The sequence below is a fragment of the Tachypleus tridentatus genome, chromosome 10, assembly GCF_004210375.1.
Source record: "Tachypleus tridentatus isolate NWPU-2018 chromosome 10, ASM421037v1, whole genome shotgun sequence".
Lineage (NCBI taxonomy): Eukaryota > Metazoa > Arthropoda > Merostomata > Xiphosura > Limulidae > Tachypleus > Tachypleus tridentatus.
The window spans coordinates 61,605,468-61,626,074 of NC_134834.1; the positions used below are offsets into that span (position 1 = coordinate 61,605,468).

The window sequence follows — 20,607 nt, forward strand, 5'->3', positions numbered from 1 at the left end:
TCCTACACAGTACCTCATTTATTTGGGTGTTTTCTTCAACCTCCATCTCAGATGGACTCAACTTTCTTTTCTCCTGCTCTGGTCTATGGAACTCACTGTTCTGAAATTTCTATCTATTGCTTCATTTTCTGCTCTTGAGGTTCTATCACTTTTGGGAATAGGGTCTTCTGTGACTCCACTCATACCCCTTAGTCAGCCTCATATGCAATTCCTCCAGTGTCCACTACAATCAAACAATCATTGCTTGGGATCACTTGTATGCTCCTATAACCATTCCTACATTGTGGATGATCTCTGAATGTGGTTGAGCCAGACTTATACACTGGTGACTGCCCACTTCATCTTCCATATATTCACAATGCATCCTTTCATGGCTGAAATGCATGGGCCAATTACCAGGAGGCTTCAGGTCATTGGTCTGTGGGGAAACGTCTTTAAACTCCCTGCTGTACTTTGGGCTTTGGATCACTTACTTCCCATCTCCAAAGATCATCTTGTCATGATTATTTCTGACAATTCAACAGCAGTGGTTCATCTCAATCACCAAGGTGACACCTGGTCAAGATCCCTGTATTTTATAACATTATATTCTCTCTCTTGGGCCCACAATCATCACATTGGTTTGATAGCATGTCACATACCAGGTTCTTTTCAATCTTGTAACAAATTGTCTTTTCTGAGCTGACCAGGTTTACCCCTCAATCAGTGGGGTGTTCCTTGTATCGATACATTTGCCACTGCCCTTAATCATCATGTCCTTTTGTTTTGGTCCTTGATACCCTGCCCTAGATCATTGGTTATAGATTCTTTCAGCCAGAATTGGTCAAACAAAATGAGTTCCTTTGTGTTTGTCTTCTGATCACCTCCTCAAGTAATCTCCTTCATCTATACCACTCTGTGCAAAGTCCTTCTGATTGGCCTGCTAAACCCTAGTTTCCTCAATTATAGGCAACAACCTTTGTCACCTGCTTTTGCTCCTCTTCCTCCTAAGGCTTTTGAGACTGGCCAGGTTGACAAGGATTTTGATTATTTTTCCCTTGGAGTTCACTGTGCCTTTCCAAACCCTATTTGAGGATTCTGTTAAACCCTCACCCTAGTTTTCTCAATTACTTTAATTCCTGTTATTCCCTCCCATCCCTCTTCCTTTATTCTCTGACCTTCATTAATCATGTACCACATGATTAATGTGGTACACTGTTTGAGCTTATTGTTTCATGTTCTTTGTTTCACCTATTCCTTAACTATCTCTCTCTCAATATGGGCTCAGTCTATATGATTGTTGTTTTGTTATTTTTTTAGTAAAACTTTAAAGTTTATTTGTTATTTTCTCTATCTTATCTCAAAATGAAATAGATCGATTTGACCAACCTCATAACCACCAAAAAAATCGAAATAAATCTAAGATAACTTTTTTTCTCTATAGAATGACTTCAAATTATAACATGAAACTACATTCTTTTATCTTAATTAGCTCTAAGTTCATAACAGTATATATCTGTTTATATTTATATTTTTGTTTTATTGCCCTTTGAACCACATGTAACTGCTACCCACACCATTATATGTTTTAAATAACTATTGGCACATATATTTCATGTTTCACAATTGAATTACATTACCCATAAGCTACTACAAGATACTCACTTGCATGCCTAGTAAAACATTTTCATTCTAGTATTATATTTTCTTATTTTATTTAATCTAATCATAAATAATGTAAAAAGATTTGTACTTTAAAATTTAGTTAATTTAATAATAAATAAATAATAAACATGAAAAACAAGAAATAATGTACTTAACCAACCTTTTTTTTTTATCTTGTTCTCAGTTGTCAAAGATGGTTAACCTTAGTTGTTTATACTGCTTGTAGTATTGCACTTAATATTTTTTCTTTTATTAAATAATGCATCAAACAGTATATCATAATAACATGCAAAATTAGACAAACTACCTTAGCTCTCGAAATTTTTCTGATTTTCTAACAATGCGATACTGTAACGTTATAAAATATGTCATTTAATAGAAGAAAATTTTGCTTTTCTATTGGTTACATGTAATATATAAATAAACGTAAAAGAGAATTATAAACAAATTATGAAAGAGAGAATGTGTGACGGTTGGATGTGGCAGGAGGATTTTGATTTTTTATTCAGCAACTCTGTAACCAAACAAAATTGAAGACTAATAAATTTGGCTTGTCTGAGCAGTGATGATTTTATAGAGGGCAATTTATGTTTAATTTTATACTTTTTCAAAGGGTGGTGGATAAAATAGAGATGATGACATGCTAAAAGAAAGTGTCACATGTGTCACACTAGGGAAAATTCAGGATTTTTTTAATATTGCCTTATAGAATTAAGAACTTGTATACTATTAAAATATGGATTTTTTTAGTTAAGATGTTATGCTATTTTAATTAGTATAACATAAACAAAAAGTAGTTTAATAAAATTTGAATGTAAGATACTAAAACCTTTGTCATGTGCAGTAATTGATACCGATTGCAGTAAGTTTAAGGCATATTTTCTTTTTCTCTTGGCCTAAAGGTAGAGTCAGTTAGCTCTTCACTATCAATGCTATTTACACACTGTACAACCAAACTGTCTTCTCCTTTAACTGGATTGTTCCTTTCTTCCAAAGACCTTAGTAGCTCAAAAAGGTAATTTCTTTTTTTTTGCCCTTTTCTGTTCCTACTACTTCTTATTTCTATCCTCATTCTGATCTGGATAGATTTTCATGTTCAGTGCACACCCTTCATTGTTATGTTGCCTGCACAGCTTTTTTCAGGGGTTTCTGTTCTTGTCTCTTTATCCTGTGGCCACCCTCTCTCTCTCGGGATCTTTCTTCATTTCCTCTTACCACATCACTATTTATGCTTCCTTGAGATATTGCCTACCACCTTTGGCTGTATAATTCAGAATTCAGTGTGGCTATGACACTATGTAAGTCTTCATTAATGCTTTCTTTTCTTTTGGGAGCCTTGTTTTGAATTTTGTCTCTTGGATCCTGCTTTGTGGTGAGTGATGCTCAACCAAGTATTCTTTACATACACAAACAAATCCATATTGTATGCCACATTGATTCACATGCCTTTTCCATGGTTCTGCACACTTACCTTGGAGATGGGGTGTTTCATAAGGGATGGTCAATAAATTCATGAAATTTGCTGTTCCAGACCATATCACCCATGAGAGGCATAGACAAAGTAGAAAGAGATAGCTACCCATCCTTGTTAACTTTCAAATGAATAAATTGTTATGGTCTGCTTTTCAAAATAGGGTTTCATGATCATTCATTGTACTGTCTTGGAGGTGTAGGCATTCTTTCAGACTCTTTATCTCTCTTTGCCTTCCTTTTCTTTTAGTCGAGTATGGGAGTCCTTACCACTTACTAGTTCAAAGCTGCTGGGGTGGTTGACCATGGAGGCATCCTTCTGGATGGGTTCACATAGATGGCTATAACCACTCAGTTCAGAATAGGGTGTTAGTGTTCTGCTGGTGTAGAAGGCATACCATAATCCAGATTCAGTGACATGTAACACAGAGTGAAATATATCAATACAGGCCACTCTTTGTTTGGATGCTTTCATTCTACTCTCATATAGATGTTGGTACCTCATGGACTGGATTTTGGATATTGAGTAAACCAATTAACCAAAGTCTTCACAAAAGTTTGGGGTTACCCATCTTCTTACCATGATTCTTCCTTTTTTGTAGTGGGTCATAGAGGATGTAGTGGGTTGTTTCATTTTCTGTCCTGGACACTCCCCTTGTTGTTCTTCCTACAGGGAAGTTATTGATCTTTGGACATTTTGCACCAGTCTTGTGGTTGCAGGAGTTGATTGCATACAATGGACTTCCCTCAGATACTAGGTGATTAATTGCTGGATCTCTGGCTCTGTGCTAATCATATGTCATATCCAAGAGTCAGTGTTTTCCTCACATCCATAATTTTAGGGCTCAAGGTAAAGCTTATATAACCCTCATCCTGCCTTTGTGTGGATGTCAATTCCTGGTGAGAAGGTTTTGGATGTAGTTGACTTACCAGATACAGTCTACCAAGCTCTAAAGATTCTACACCATATGACACATCCTCCATTGCCCACTTCTGTGGGATCAAGTTTCCATGTTTATCTTTTTTAGGATCACTTTTCTGACTTATTTTCTCCCACTCAGATGTGTTCCCTTCCTTTTGTGCCCTAGCTGGTCATGATGAAGAGATACCTGATTCAGAAATGGTGTGGTTGCCTCTCCCCTGATCATCTGATCTGTTTCTGTTATCTACAGAAGTATCCTTCAGGCACTTTTGAGGGGTACATTTGTTCTACCCTTGACCCAGTAACTCCTCCTTTAGAGTGTGGGACTTTATCTAATGTTGTGATAGTAGGGAAGTACCATGTTGAAAGTTATAATTTTTCTATATTGAAAATGTATTTCCAGTAGATTTTTCCTGGTACTCACACTTCCTAATCTTCTCACAATATTCCAATGCTATGTCTTCTGCCAGATTTCAAAGTGATGGTTCAGTAGGGGCAAATAAAGGGAGTCACGTGTCATGTTATAGTGGTATTCTGTTAGTGGTGGATGAATGATGCATAATGATTTGCATGAGACATGTTGGAATCTTTGATCCTAGTAAGGGTGTATGGAAAGCTTGTAGTATACATTATAAAAAAAAAAGTTGCATGTACATGGCAGCACAAAATGAGAAAAGCTAATCTTGTGAGAGGGAAGTGCCTATTGGAAATACTTTTTTCATTATAAAAAAAGTATAATCTCAGCTGTTAAGTCTTATTTCTGGTCTTCCTTTGAAAGTGTAATGGCATAATAACAGCAGTCAGTCTATATTTCCTTAACTCTCTTTCTCTGTTTTTAAATTTTTCTGATATGGTTATTAATTTTAATTTTACATAAGTCATATTTTGTACAACATTACATATGCTAGTAGCACATATCTTAACACTTTATTTGAGGATAGCATCAGTCTCCAGTATCTTCCTTTTATATAGAAGTCATGGGACCATTATTTTGCACACTGATTGAGAGGAGGAGTTAGTATTACTAATTATTCAGACTATTATCCTCTTCTTTATCATGTGTATTATTATTTTCAAAATGTTTTGACCAGTGAATTCTACACCCATCATCAGGTGTTGTATATATATTTTGCCTGATAGGAAGGTGGTAAGAAATTTTCTCTATCACTACTACTGATAACAGTATATTTGCAATAATTTTCATCTATGTATTTCTCAAAATTCTCCTAATTCATTTTATCTGGAATTGACTTTATAAACGTATGGAACTTCTTCCATAGAGTTATCAACATTCAACTTTTACTAATACTATAATTTACCTTATGTTAGTTTCTTTAATGATTTTTTAAAAATACTATAACAAATATGTAGCTCTTCCATCAATATTATTTCTCTACATAGCAGCATACAAAAAGATTGACAGTTTTTCCAATACATTTTGTGAATATTTATTCCAACAATATATGTACCTTGTGAGAAAATTTGAAGCAGTATTTAACTCTTAGTAAACAAAAACATTGGGAATAATTTCTTTTGATCTTCAGCACCATAAGTTTTATAGTAACTAGAAACTAGTAAACTATGTTAAATGTCATTACAAATGAGTGGATATATTATAAATATAAAACAACGAAAGAAATATAAAGAAAAGTGAAGAACATGAGATAAAATATTTAAAAGGTTTGCTATTAAACTCATAGTAGCAGCTGTGTGACATACAATCTATTTTTTATGAATTTAGAAAAATGCTTTATTTTATTCAGCATTGTAACATTAATGGAAAAAAAGCCACATCAAAGAGATAATTCACATACACTATTAAATCTAGCATTTGAAACAAGTGTCGAGTAGAAAGTAAGCATTTTTTATAATTTACAGAAATAATAATATTTATTTTTACCTCATATTTTTTCTGTTTTTCTTCCAGCTGATCCAAGGAAAACTGGCTGATATGTACACAACTTTAAACGCATGTCGTTCCTACCTTTATAACACTGCTAGAGCTGTAGACAGAGGTCACATAAGCTCTAAAGTAAGCTGAAATTATATCCAGATAATGCTCTTATCTTGAGTTTCTTGTTTATAATTTAAATTGAAAAAGTTAATGTGAACCACTCTTTAAGATTTTTCAGATTGTAATAGAATTTTAAGTTACTGGATGAATATATTTTGGAAAATCCATACAGCTTTTTAAACAAAGAAGTTGCTCTATTTAATGTGATATCAGAATAGAAATAAGTTTTCAAGCAACAATTTTATACACTAAATACTTGTAGCTCCACATCTTTGTTACTAATAAATATAACTTGCATTAAATAAAAGCTTTTAATGTAAATACAATCAAAAGCAAACTTCATTCTTTTCTCGTTTAATATAATTATTGGAACTTGGCTATATGTTTTTATTTGTTAAAGTGTTTTACTTCTCAAAACCACAGATATGAAGATCATAAAAGAGTGTACAAAATAAAATGAAAGTGTTGTGATGTAGTTGTTATTAGTTTGGTTCACTATTTTACAACCATAAACCAAAGGCATACTTGACCTTACAGAAATATATGTGCAATGTTACAGAAGAATAGCTTGTGCATCCAAAGCAAGCAAATCATATTTGCACCACTAGTCCATAAATTTTGACATTGGCACATAAAAAGTATAAAACAGACATAAATAAGTATTTGTTGAATATTTAACATTTTATTTAGACTACAGCTAATTTTGATTTCATATAAGAATTATTCTAAAGAAATGGAGAGTAGGACCTAACAGAGTTTGAACCTGTTAAAGTGCTTACTAAGTAGGTAGTTTAGCTACTTAAGTTACTGTATTTTGAATGCTTTAAATATCAGTTTTCAAGGCCACAATTTGATGCAACTTTTGAGCTATGCCAGTGAACTTATGAAAGCTTAGAATATTAGTGATTGGCATGACCCAAGAACCTTGCTTGTACTCTACCTGTAATAACCAATAAAATAGCATGAGGTGTAAAGCTTTAACATGCTATAAATTAGATAAAGGTCTGCCTCATGAGTTCATTCAGTTTCAATCTTTGCCTTTTTTAGAGTAATTATAATTTTATGGGAGATTTTAACCACTTTTAAAATTTCATTTTGGTCAAAGTAAGCTCAGGTCACTGTTCTCTGGGCATTCAGGTTGTTAGAATTCAGGATTTTATTTCATTTTGATATCAATAAATTCATAACCTTTAATGAACTATGTAAAAGTTTTATACCAGAATGATTTAAATGTTTTTGTTGGTGGTGTTGCTTTCAGTGTTTTTAATTTGGATGAAAAAATACTGAGACTGTATAGATACGGGTTTTTGCTTAACTTTCATTTAAATTTTACCAATTCTATTTGATAGCCAACAATAAAATTAAACTTTCTTTGTAGGACTGTGCTGGTGTTATTCTTTACTGTGCAGAAAAAGCAACCCAAATGGCTTTAGATGCAATACAGTGTTTAGGTAAGTGTTTGTCACTGTGGATCTAAGACAAATAGCAAACTGTTTAACATATTTACTGTTTAGTTTAACATTCTTACTATTGAGAGTACATGGTGCTACGTTCCTAGTTTGTCTGGATACTGTCTTTACATGGTGTTAACTAACAATAGACAAGTTCTGATTTTAATTATTATAATGCCTCATCCAAGTAAATCATGTAATTGTAACATTGAAAAAATCAGCTGAAGTTCAGAGAGCATTACAGAATTGTAGTGTTGGAGACATGATGTTCAACTAGCTTTTTAGTAAAATGAAGTGGATAAAATATTAATATAGATAAAGGGTTCCTGGATATTTATTTAGCATTGATCACAAGAAGTTTGTCAATAGTGTTTCAGTTATTTTTCTTCTGTTCATATTCTGGTTAATCTTTGATGATTTCAATGTTGTTTTCTGTGTTAACAATAATAACTTTACTGTTGTAAGTACATTATGCTGAGGTTATAGTGACTAGATACTGTCTTTAAAAGTTATTAGCTATAGCATTTTTCATTGTTGTCCATAGATGATGCTACATTTATATTCTCCCTGGATATTGTGTTTTGAACTATTTAGTATGTTATTTGTACTGTTTTCAGTATGTGATGCTAAATTTGTAATCTGATTTAATACTGTATTTATAAAACTATCAATTATAATATGTAAGTACATGATGCCAGGTTTGAAGTCTTCCAGAACACTACTTATATGTGAGTACATGATTATGAATTCTCAGTCAGTTGAAATACAGGATTTTTATACATGTTTTTCTCTTAACACTGTTAACTTTGTCAGCACACGATGCTCTGTTAATAATCTTTTCTAATAAAGTATATTTATATAATATTCTATATTATCATACTTTTCTTCCTTAATTCAGTGTCTTTCTAAACATCTTACTGTTATTTTTACATTTTGAAGAGTATACCTTAAATAAATGTCTTTGTGAAATGTACAATATATGGGAAAAAGTACAAGGTTTTTCTTTTTCAGTTAATACATAAATATTTTCTTTAGAAAAATTTCTGTGACACTGTTGTTGATAAAGCAGTAATGCATTGATTATTTTTTGTTACAATTTCACTGACTAAAGTTCTATACTTATGATTTTCCCAGTTACAATTTTTGTATAATAAGATTCACTGTCTATGGATGTGTCTCAAAACCCCTCCTAAAATGGTGGTTGCATCTATTTCTAAGTGGTACTAAACTTTGTTGAAGAAATTAAATTTCCATCATAGGAGCAATTATCATTAAACTGAACAGTGTAAAACAGTAGTTAAACAATAAAGTTCCATTATAGTTACCATGTAAATGTGGGCCTAAAACCCATGACTTTGTTAGTGCTCATTGAAGATGCATAATATTTATACTTATTCACTGAAGCAGCCATATATAAGTATTCACCACATTTTTACTGATGGACACTGTACAGTAGAAACACTTCTAATATATTTTTTACTGTTAAGTTATTCAGTAGGTATATTTCTCTAAGTGTAGCTGTATAGTAGGGTCATTTATGTTAAACCTCTCCTTACTTAAGCATTCTTTTAATCAAATCATTTTTATTAAAGAAATATATTTATTATTTCTAATAAATTTACCAAATCAAACTATAAAGTAAATTTATTTCTGTGAGATTATTAATAATTGAGTTTCTACAGAAACTGTATTTCTGTGTAACCTCTTGCAAACTGAAGCTGTATATTAAGATATTTCTGTTGAACTGTTTTCATATTATAGAGGTAATACTGATAGAATTTCTTTGAAGTTGTTTAGTTTAGTAGCTCTGTTAAAATTTTGTTTTAAGCTGTAAAATATAAAGATTTCTAGGTCATATTTGAAATAGCTGTTACTGGCTTTCTCCTGGTAGGGTTAAGTCATCCTTATATTTTTGGTTCAGGTTGATATGTAGGTCTTTTGTCATAGGTATTTTAAGAAGCTGGATGGTTTAGTGTCAGGTTAATTTCAGCTTCACCAAAACAAAGCTATAAACACTGACTTCTAAATATAGAACTGAAATGTACTGTAGTTGGCTGAGGAGGAAGAATGGTTTAGATTACCTTGTTCTGTATTTACAGAGCAGTAATGAAAGTTTTGTCTTTGTTTGTTGACAGAATTGATGTTGAAAGTTACTAGTTTCTCATTAACAATCACCTTAAGTGCTTTCTAATTGCTCATGGATAAAACTAATTTTAATTTTGTAAAAAAATTTTCTGAATTATTTTTAGCTTGCTTTTCCACCTGGTGAAATTAATGTTGGCTAAATTAGTAAAATATTAATTTGATTGGGCATCATAAATTTTGTTTACAAAGCAAAATATCAGAATTGTTGAGAACAAAATAGTGTACTTTTGTAACTAATGCAGACTCTGTCAGTGCATGATATCTAAGACACTTCAAATGTTTACTCAAAGACACAAGATGCATTATAATTTCAGTCAAGTTGAGAGACAAATAGAATTTGGTGAGTTGCATATTATATCTGATCTTACCATACCTGTAAATGTGTTATGGATTATTTATTTGCAATTATTTTACTATTTATAGATCAAAATATTTCCAAATATAGTAGTTTTGAATTTGTTTAGTCATGAGTTTCTAAAGATATACAACTTAAAGATTTTAGGTGTTGTAGGTGTTTTTCTAAATGTCTTGTGAATTAATAAACAAAAGCAAGAAAATGATATGCAAAGTATGTTTAATTGTTTAAAGATTTAAAAATTGTTTTATGTAAAATGTTAATGGTAATAAAAGATTGTTTCATATAGTTTTTGTTTTAATTCTTTCTAGTTTTGTTATGATTGTGACTGTTTGAATTTCTAGAAACTTAAGGAATATATTAGTCACTTCAACAACTTTAGATAGCTTTAAAAATTTACAAAATTTTATACACACAGGAAAATACACAAGTCGGTAAAATAGCATTTAATTGAATATTACATTTATCTTACAATTTTTTGATAACTTTGTTTGTGGTTGAGACAACGGTTGTGAGGACTTTTTTGTTTATCTTCAAAATCATCATTTATTTTAAAATTAAATAGAAAAGTCACTAAATTTCATAGCATTGGTTTTATGAGTATTGTTCTTGTTTTCTACTTGGGAAAATAAGAAAGACTCTACAATTCTTAACTATTTGCACTTAATAATCATAGTTTATGTCGGGTGTTCAAACTTGTGACTTTCTTCATTTTCTAATGTTGGCTTTTGGAAATGCTTTTCTTTTCTTTCTTGAATGAAACTACTCTATAATCTGTGAAGATCTGTAAAACTCAAAATGTGTAAATCCATATTATCTGAAGTTTGACTCATTTAAGACCTTGAAATCATAGTTTATAAAAATATAACAGCCTTTACTTGTTGTGTATCACATGTAAATCACATATTTTAGTATTTTTAATAAAATACTGCATTCTCTATTTTGCAGTTTCATCTTATCTTGGTTTCAGTTCTGTGTTTTCAATTATATTCTGCTCACTTGTTACCTTTGTGACACCAAGTTTTTATTTGTTTTTTTGTTTCAGGTGGCAATGGTTACATCAATGACTATCCAACAGGAAGATTGCTCAGAGATGCAAAACTTTATGAGATTGGTGCAGGCACAAGTGAAATCAGACGACTGATTATTGGACGTGCTCTTAATTCAGAATATTCTTAGATTATATATTCTTTATGATGTTGGAAATGTTAAGTACAAAGTTTCTGAATAAGTAATGGTTTTTGTGGTGATAATTAACAGTTAGGCATTCACTGCTTTGTTGTAGCAGCTAGAATATTTTTGATTTCAGTAAATTTTTACATATTATAAAGTTTTAACTTTCAGGTTTAAAAATCATGGAACATCACTTCTTACGAGAAACACAAAACTAATTTAAATATTAATCACTAAAGGAAAAAGGTATCTGAAGTGAAAACTAAACATACTTTCATGTTCTACTTGTCTCAGGCTTTAGTGATCAAAATTAAAATCTAACAGGGGAACAGTTCAATTTTCTACCCAGTTAATTACAAAAAAGCAATATACAGGATGAGATAAAATTGAATGTACAATTAATTCAATTGTTAACCATAAGCTAATTGGTTTCAGTGGTATTTGCAATATAATAATTTCTTTAGTACCAACTATATAGAACTACATGAATTGTAACTTTTGTTTTACCTTGTATAATAGAGAACTAACATTTTTACTATTGAATTTTCATTGGCTGAGATACAAATCAAACCAAGCCAATACTACATTGCATTCTCTTTATTAATCCTACATTTTAACCTTACCTGCTTATGTTCTGTTTATTAACAGTCTTGATTTATTGTACAAAACTACTTCCCATCTACTTTTTCTGTTCCTGGCTGTAGCTCTCAGAAAATGGTAACTGTTTAATTTTTGAATGAAATGACTTGGTCGTATTTCAAGGGCTACTACCATTTATAAGTTACAATAGTTCAACACAATATGGGAGTAGTTATGATACTTGTCTTACAATTGTAGTTTTATAATTAACTAAAAATGTTAAGAAACAATTTAAAAGATGAATTATATTCATTAATGTTATAGTCAATTAACTGGTGGTAAAGTTTGGCAACAGAATCTCCAGATTCATATTAGTAACAACTATCAAAAGTACTTTTATTTTTATAGCTCATTAAATTGATCAATAATGCACATTCTAAAAATGATTCCATCATTTTATAAAGATTTCATTCCTTCATTAGTTAGTTGATTAAAACAGTGGTTTCCAGTTGTTGGTCATAAATATGACCAAAAATTGTTAATAACTTTTACAAAAGAGTATTAGTCTTAGTTATTATAAAAATATTGTATTGTGGAAATTCCATTACACTCAAAGTATGGTTTTAAGAGTAGTTTCAATAAATTTTATCACAATGGCAGTTAGGTTTCATTTCCAGCATATGGCTTTAATTTGGAAACTTTACTTTATTCAAATGTAGGTATATGGATAAATAAAAAGCTATTTAAACTTACAAGTTCTTACTCTTATCTGTGATAGGCTTGAGATTCAAAACTTTTGAAGTAACATATCATGTTAAGTTATACAACATTAAATGTATCTGCACTGAGAGAAGGTACACTCTTTATCTGTAAAGGATTTCATTAATGTAAATGGCCATTTTTAGCAGCATTTACACTCAAATAAGCCTGTGTATCTACATATGCTGTGTTTTGCTCATTTGACTTTTCAAAAACTACTGATCTTGTTTGTTTGGCAAAAAAGACAAAATTGTGCACCCAGCAACAACTACTAAACAGTAGTAACTATTACATCATATCCCATTGTTAGCATGACAGTAATTTACTACAGATCACTTTAATAATGATGTCGAAGATCTTATCCTTCTGTTGATCTTAAAATAAGTTCTCCAGGAGCAAGGACAGTGGGATGAATATTAGTCATTTGTTTTATGACATCTAAGCTTCCACTATCACAGGACCCATTTCTGCTGCTTTTAACATTTAGCATGTACTTAATGGAACTGATCAGGGGTAGAGTTATGCTGACAGAAGTGATACAGATATCTAAATAAATTTGTACATTTGTTGGAATTGTTGCTGCAGGTTGCATGAGACTAAGGTTTGTTTCACACATATGTACCTAATCCACAGGTTGTGCATATGAATGTAGCTGTACAATAGGTTTAGTTATGTAGTACTCTTAATAGAATCTGTAAAATAAATTTATTCTTGTTATGTTTCCTGACTGAAGTTGTTCAATAAATAATTAATATTACATTTCTTGGCTGAAGTTCTACAGTAAATAATTTATTCTTGTTATACTTGCTCACAGAAGCTGTACATGACATAATTTATTCCTGTGACAGATGCTCACAGAAACTGTACATGACATAATCTATTACTGTGACAGACTCTAACAGAAGCTGTGCACGACATAATCTATTCCTGTGACAGACACTTACTCACAGAAGCTGTGCACAATATAATCTATTCCTGTGACAGACACTTACTCACAGAAACTGTGCACGACATAATCTATTCCTGTGACAGACACTTACTCACAGAAACTGTGCACGACATAATCTATTCCTGTGACAGACACTTACTCACAGAAGCTGCACACGACATAATCTATTCCTATGACAGACAGTTACTCACAGAAGCTGTACACGACATAATCTATTCCTGTGACAGACACTTGGTCACAGAAGTTGTATATGACATAATCTATTCCTGTGACAGACACTTTTTGACTGAAGCTGTACACGATGTAATATATTCCTGTCACAGTAAATAAGTGCAGATTTGCTGGATTATTGAATAGTTTTAAGCTCTTGTGGAAATCAAGAAAACATTAATATTTTTGAAATCAATTATTTTTATTAAATCGTGTGAAACAATGGACACATTTGCATCTCTTAAAAAAGAGCTCAACTTGATTCAAGACATTATAAATATCTTATAATCTTCAAACTTATTTCCAATTAAAGCAGTCTGACTAGGATTTCAGAAATCGAAACACTGGTTCATTACAGAAACGTTGTCTAGCATTTAAGATACGTTTGTGCATCAGATCCGGTCCATCAGAGACATTGCCTGATGTCAAGCATGCCTCATTTATTTACATGAATGGTGATGTCAAAGCCCAACAAAAATATTGGAAACTAATAAACTACCATAAAACCAAGTGAGTGTCTTTCATAAACCAGATTAAGTTTTGCATGACAAAAGCTAGTAGCAATATCTCATTTTAAAAGAACCTTATTTTAGAAATGCTATTTTCATTTTACTCTGAACTGTTACACATCTTAGGGAAAACAAACAGTCTTAAATGTTTTCGTTAACAGTTACATAAATCTACAATGAAAATGGCAACATTTTATAGCTCTAGCTACTAAACAAGAACACTTTGGTAACTTTTTATTCAGAGCAGCACTTAAACTATTAAGGAAAATAGATGTAAGAAAGGTATGTGATCAATTTAAAATGTTTTTATTGTTCTTTTTATTTAGTGCAAACTACACAATGAGCGATCTGCGGTGTGTTCGCCACTGATATCGAACACTACATTTTAACGTTAGTAAGTCTTGAAGCTAACTGCAGGGTAAGATAAATTTAAGGGAATAGGGTATACGTTGGTATGGGTTAAGTGTGCAAGTACCACGTTTAAGAACCGTACACAGAGCAACTCATTTACAGCTAATGAAGTGCTTCATTTAGACAAACGTGTTAATGCAGAGGTTAGTGACGTTAGCTTCAAATAACAATTGAAATCCATAAGAAAAAAAAAGCAAATTAACTTAAAACTGATCTACTTCGTCCTGACGTCGTTTATTAATCTCTCTGGGTCGTAAGAAGTGTTGTCATTAACTTATTAAAACTACCGGACTGGTTAATCCTATCTTTGGGCATGCCAAAAGCATTAATGCCGTAATTCTTAGAAGGATGAGCCATAAAGAGTTCTTGATGAATCGGCTTGTGTTCTTTTACATGAGTGTCCCCCTCTTCTTGTAGGAGCATGTATGTAGGAGACAGAGTGATGTCTGCAGGAGTCTGGATCTTCGTGCCGGGCTTGATGCCTGAACTAGTAAGGCCACTGAAAGAAGATTAGTTTGGTTAATTAAACAGCGACGTAAAGTTAAGATGATGAAATCATTTCTATGAATCATCACACTTGATATCTTAAGGAAAATAATTAAGCTGTATTGTGTGACATACAAGTTGACGTCGAAAGGATTAAGCTATATTGTGTGATATATAAGTTGACTTCTAAATGATTAAGCTGTATAGGGTGACATAGAAGATAACTTCGAAAGGATTAAGCTTTACTGTGTGATATACAAGTTAACTTTGCTCTCTTCACTTCTGTGACATGTTTATCAAAGTTTGTTACGGTGAAAACCGTTTTGTTTCAAATGTTAATTTTAAACAAGTGTGTCAAATATAAACTAATTTATTTGTCATTGTAACATGATGTAAGCTAAAAATTAGTTAAATTTCATAGTATTTGCTGTCGAAGTGAAATTAGAGATAACAAATGAAGTCTTTGTGCCTAAATAGAGACATGATTTCGTTACAGAATGTAGGGTAACCAGTGTGATGTGACATGACAGTAGGAATACAAAAATGTAAATATTAACATTTCAAGCCATTTTATGAATCGTTTATGATTCAATAAATTACATAACGTCGAAGCATCAAAATAATATAGGTATTGCAGTATCGAAGTGAAGCTGATAATAATTCTGAGTGAATCACACTTAACTTGCTCAGTACCGAAACCAATGTATAACAGTACAACTGAGTTAAAAGCGCGCAACACCAACATTTGTAGTGGTAGGAAACTAGTTTTTTTAGAAACCAGAGATGGGTTTATTTGTAGTGAAGCGCAAAAAGGTATCTGTGCTCTGCTCACTAGGAGTATTGAAACCCGGTTTCTATCGTTGTTAAGTCCGCAGATATAACGCTATGCCACTGAGGAGAGAGGCTCAGGGATGGGACGAATACTGAAAATCAGTAATCAAGCAAAAATACTCCTTTTTAAATAATAAGACTCATACATGGAAAATGCCAAGTATTTGAATATTAATACATAGAAATGTATTCATGAATATACTGATTGTTTGAAATTAAGCACAAAGCTACGCATTGGGCTATTGGTTCTCTGCCCACCATAGGTATCGAACTCAGCTTTATAGTTATAATTATATGAATGTATAATTTTTTTTAATTATATTTATATAGGTATAAAGGCGTTCCTTTATATTGGTTTATTTTGGGTTAAAGTTGTTGTATAAGTAAGGCTTCTTTAATTTTGCGTTTGTTTATGTTTGTTTCTTTATTTAGTATTTGAGTGTTTTCTATGGTTAAAACCATAGAAACCATAAAATTATATATTCAAACATCTAACACCGCCCTCTACATTCCGACACTCAGTTACACAACCCCTTCCAAACATGTGGTCAACTCCCGGTCAGTTACCTCTTTCTTTCTTTGTGAACCTGACGATGACCGAAGAAGGTCGAAACGTTGTTCGCTCTTCTACGTAAAATATTTTCTCAACCCAAACGAGCCGTTTTTGCATATATATTTGTCACAAAATATCTATAATTGTTAACAAATAATCTATTTTAGTTATTATTAGTGAAATTTTAACTGCAGGTTCATTAGTAACTAATAAAGTCATTTTTATTTCTTTCATCATCAGTGACTGTTAATGTAGTTGTCACCAATAACTGTTAACGATAGATTCATTTCTGTTACGACGTGTTCATCAATGCAAGTATCATCAGTGATTGATGATGAGAGATACACTTCAATTACCATCATTAACTGTTGAATGGTTCATTTCTGTTAACAACAAATTATTTTTGTTCTTATCAAAAATTGTTAACGACCAATTCATTTCAACAGACATCACTGTGATTTTTAACAGCATATTGATTTCAGTTATCAGTAAAGATTAGCCCAAGACTTGGTGGTAAGTAGTGTTAGTTAGCTTCCTTTCTCTCAGTATCGCTTACAATTTAGGGACGGTCAAATATAAGAAAGCAAATGGTATAGTTTGTTTTAACGACTGATTCTCTTCAGTTAAGTAATATGTCACATGTTCCAAACAACCAATTTATTTTATTACAAAACAATACCATTACGACTTAATTTATAATGTGTCCCATATGTCTTCGTTAGACATCATGAGCCCTAGTACCTGCACTTTTTTAGAAAAACAAAAGCAGTCAACAATGCCAACTTTTACCGCTCTTCAAGACAGGTACTTCTAGAAACACATCTTTTTATATATGTTACATTAATGACATATAACTGTGCAACGTCACGGGGAAACAGGAAGTAAACTAAACAGCTAGTTTAACCAGATTAACCAGATGTAAAGCATACGAAAGAAACTATTGCACACGTTTCAATTACTTTTTGCTACTTTCCGAATGAATGCCGTTTTTCAGGTTTAGCTGTTGAACAAAACTGTAAACTAGAAGGAGCTTAGCACAGGAGAAAAAGCAGAACAACAAACACACATGCCGTGATATATAGGCTTAACAAATGTTTTCCATATGCAAATATCGTTTTTTGTGCGCAAGTACGTATGGTACATTGTTCTATTAAATTCGTTTAGTCTCATTATTTATTCACACAGAAAAAAATTCAGTCACGTTTACAACGAGGACGACTTCACAACTTTCTTCGTCGAATCTGTAATTATCATTAGATGTGATTATATGATACTTGTAAGGAAATCAGCTGATCCGAAAATACCACAATATAAATGACAGTTAAGATTAAGAGCACTGTTCTAAAATTTTCATCGCTATATAACAGTTTAGATCATAGCAATAAGAAAACCGGAATAAACATAAAAGCTAGCAACATGATCACCCGTAACCGTAATGAGTATTAGTATATGAAAGCATACCGATCAAGTTGCCTATGAATATTATGGTGCTTGGACTGTTGAAATGGACACTGGGAAACTGTCATCGTTTACACAGGTTGGCTTATGAAAAAAAAAAAAAAAGGAAGAAGGGTGTGTTTTGAATATAACAGGACTGAGTCTTTTCCAAAAAAAAAAAAAAAAACTACGTTTCGGGATTATTATCAAAACGCACGTTCGTCAGGTGCGTGATCAGACGTGACAAATGTGACCTTTTACTATGTCACGAGGTTCCAAAATCATCTTAATGTACCGTGCTCAACTTTTGAATTAATATTTGCTAGCCTCTATATTTTTAACTAACAAAGTATACTTACAGGTGAATTCCTGTTTGGCCTTGCAGAGTATCGGCTATAGTTTGTTTAGAGTACATGTTGATGGGTGTATTGTACTGCTGGAGTGAAACACTGGGACCCGTGTCAGAAATCGATGTTTGACCAGGGTCCAATGTGACATGAGACAATCCTACGAGTTTCGCAGATTCCTTTAACTGAAAATGTTGATTATTTGACTATAAATAATACATTATTAGACTACAAATAATACATAATTAAAGACAGAGTTTAAGAAGTGATATATAAATATATATATACAACAGACTTTCTGGTACGGATATGTACATCTTGCAATTGCTAGACTGTGATAACGTCTAACAGAACGAATTGTGGAGGGAATACGTTATTTCATTATATAATAAATCACGTGTTTTTACTTAGCCATTCTTTATGCTATAATATTATAACTTTCATCTTGTTTTACCTAATTAGCACTGTATAAGGCAAACGATAAATATACGAATGTTACAATTTTTAACTTGTATTGTTATAGTAATACTACATAATAAATGAAAAACAGGCCTAATGAAGCCTACATTACAAACATTTATTTAAAACACTTTAGTATCATTGTGTAAGACATATAAAAATATATCCGATAAAGCCCATATTATCTAAAACATTAATTTGTAAAGATCAGAATAAAGAAATCATCCATATTACCTTAGCCATTATTTTCGCTTCGTTTACACGGTTGGTTGACGAGGAGGATTTCTTCTCAAGTGGATCATGAACGTGTTTTAAGTAGGAGCCTATCGGAATATCGTGTCTTGGTTTGGCTTTAGGGAAAACCAACTGAACTGTTCGATAAGGCTAAAATAAATAATTTTACATACATAACTTTCTAGCCTGGACTGTCTATTGTAACACGTTTATACGTTTGTTTTATAAAAACAACAAGAAAAAAATAAATCAAATAAACTCGCAAATAACAGACTTTGAGATGGTTACAAGAACGTGAAAAATAAGAATGCGTAAAATCGTTTGTTTGTTTTTTACCTGTTATCAAACTTTTTTATATATAAGTGGGAACTATTGGTGGATATATCAAACCTTAAAAAACATGAACCCAGGAAGACCAAACAGCACTACATCTGCTTATTGTGGACACAACTCATTTCCACAGTCGCTTGAACTGTTCAAATGAGGTAATAGACAGCAAACTAAAGCTGTCCAATATTCAACATGGCTACATGGTGTCGGATGGTCCACTTGATTTTTGGTTATCGAAAAGCATATGCCACATTTACAGATGTCGTCCCACAGCATGTAGCCATACTGGATATTAGATAGTTTCGTTCAGCTGTCTGTCATATCATTCCAAGGACCTAGACCATCATTGGCGTGAATGGTGGCCACACTAAGTAGATGTTGGGCCACCTGGCAAACATTTCAGATAACCATTTGTGTTTTTCTTGATCTAATTGGTGTATCCACTATGATCATTGTTTTATGATGAATAGAGTTAATTTTCTTGATATTTTAACATCTAAATAAAGTTTATAGGAGCCTTGTCTACAAAAACAACAGAGCCACCTATAACAAAGTTTTAAGAATAACAGTTATTCACTCAATATATTTAATTATTTAGTTTTATTGGCAGTATATCACTAGTTACAGCTCATGAAATATAAAACTTTCAAGTTCAAAATAGCTAGAACTAGGATTTGACTGAATCGACTTTTCTTAAGATCCCTATTTAAGAGCATCAACAATGCATATTTATAATGTGACTGAAGACGACCTTATGGACGATCTTATTCCTAACTCAGTGAAGCATCAAGATTTCTGAAATTGCTTGGTATATTAATGTGTCGATTTAAAAATCGTTTAAGAAAAAGTTCCCCAAGAGGTTTCATGTGTAAAATATGAGATTTTGACAAATCTATACCCTCCATGGTACAAACAAGGGAACCCAGGGGCAATATAGGCGCGTGATTTTGGACCAAGTAGTGAAGTCCCTATTTCAATGGAGAACATAGATTTGTATTAAGTACCAGTGAAAGTCGCCGTTTCAACATAGCAAATGAAGTGCTCCCAATCATCGGCGACCCTCCCCTCAATCCACATTTATTCCATCACCTGTACTCTACGGTTTTTTTTAAGGTAAGCTATCGTATTCTCATAAGTAGGATATCAGAAATTATTTTACATCAGGAAAGTCTGTTCTGAGTGCGTCCATAAAAGGCCATACAAATTAGTCTAATATTCTGAGAAGCATAATAAGACCTTATGTGCATTTATTATGAATCAATATCTATAGCTGAATCAATATCAAAGTGGTCATACCTGGCAAACTAGGAAAAAGTCCAAAGAAGTTTAATAGTTAACT

General features: G+C 32.2%; 2 protein-coding genes across 6 annotated transcripts in view; one reads left to right on the forward strand and one right to left on the reverse strand.

The window, feature by feature from the left end:
• Positions 1-13,231, forward strand: part of LOC143229401 (isovaleryl-CoA dehydrogenase, mitochondrial) — a 43,840-nt gene extending 30,609 nt beyond the window's left edge. For 2 of the 5 annotated variants that reach the window (XM_076461682.1, XM_076461685.1), the window contains exons 10-13: positions 5,964-6,068; positions 7,429-7,501; positions 8,200-8,229; positions 11,047-13,231. In XM_076461682.1, the coding sequence (XP_076317797.1) occupies positions 5,964-6,068; positions 7,429-7,501; positions 8,200-8,229; positions 11,047-11,180 (342 nt within the window). In that variant the 3' untranslated portion in view covers positions 11,181-13,231. Of the gene's footprint in view, positions 1-5,963; positions 6,069-7,428; positions 7,502-8,199; positions 8,230-9,936; positions 9,987-11,046 lie in introns of all 5 variants that reach the window. The other 3 variants (XM_076461683.1, XM_076461686.1, XM_076461684.1) reach the window with 2 other exon arrangements.
• LOC143229403 (PDZ and LIM domain protein 3-like) overlaps positions 11,757-20,607 on the reverse strand; it is a 35,928-nt gene continuing 27,077 nt past the window's right edge. The window contains exons 4-6 of the mRNA XM_076461687.1: positions 18,939-19,088; positions 18,258-18,430; positions 11,757-15,090 (exon numbers count right to left, since the gene is read on the reverse strand). Coding sequence (XP_076317802.1) covers positions 14,829-15,090; positions 18,258-18,430; positions 18,939-19,088 — 585 coding nt within the window. The 3' untranslated portion in view covers positions 11,757-14,828. The remainder of the gene's footprint in view (positions 15,091-18,257; positions 18,431-18,938; positions 19,089-20,607) is intronic.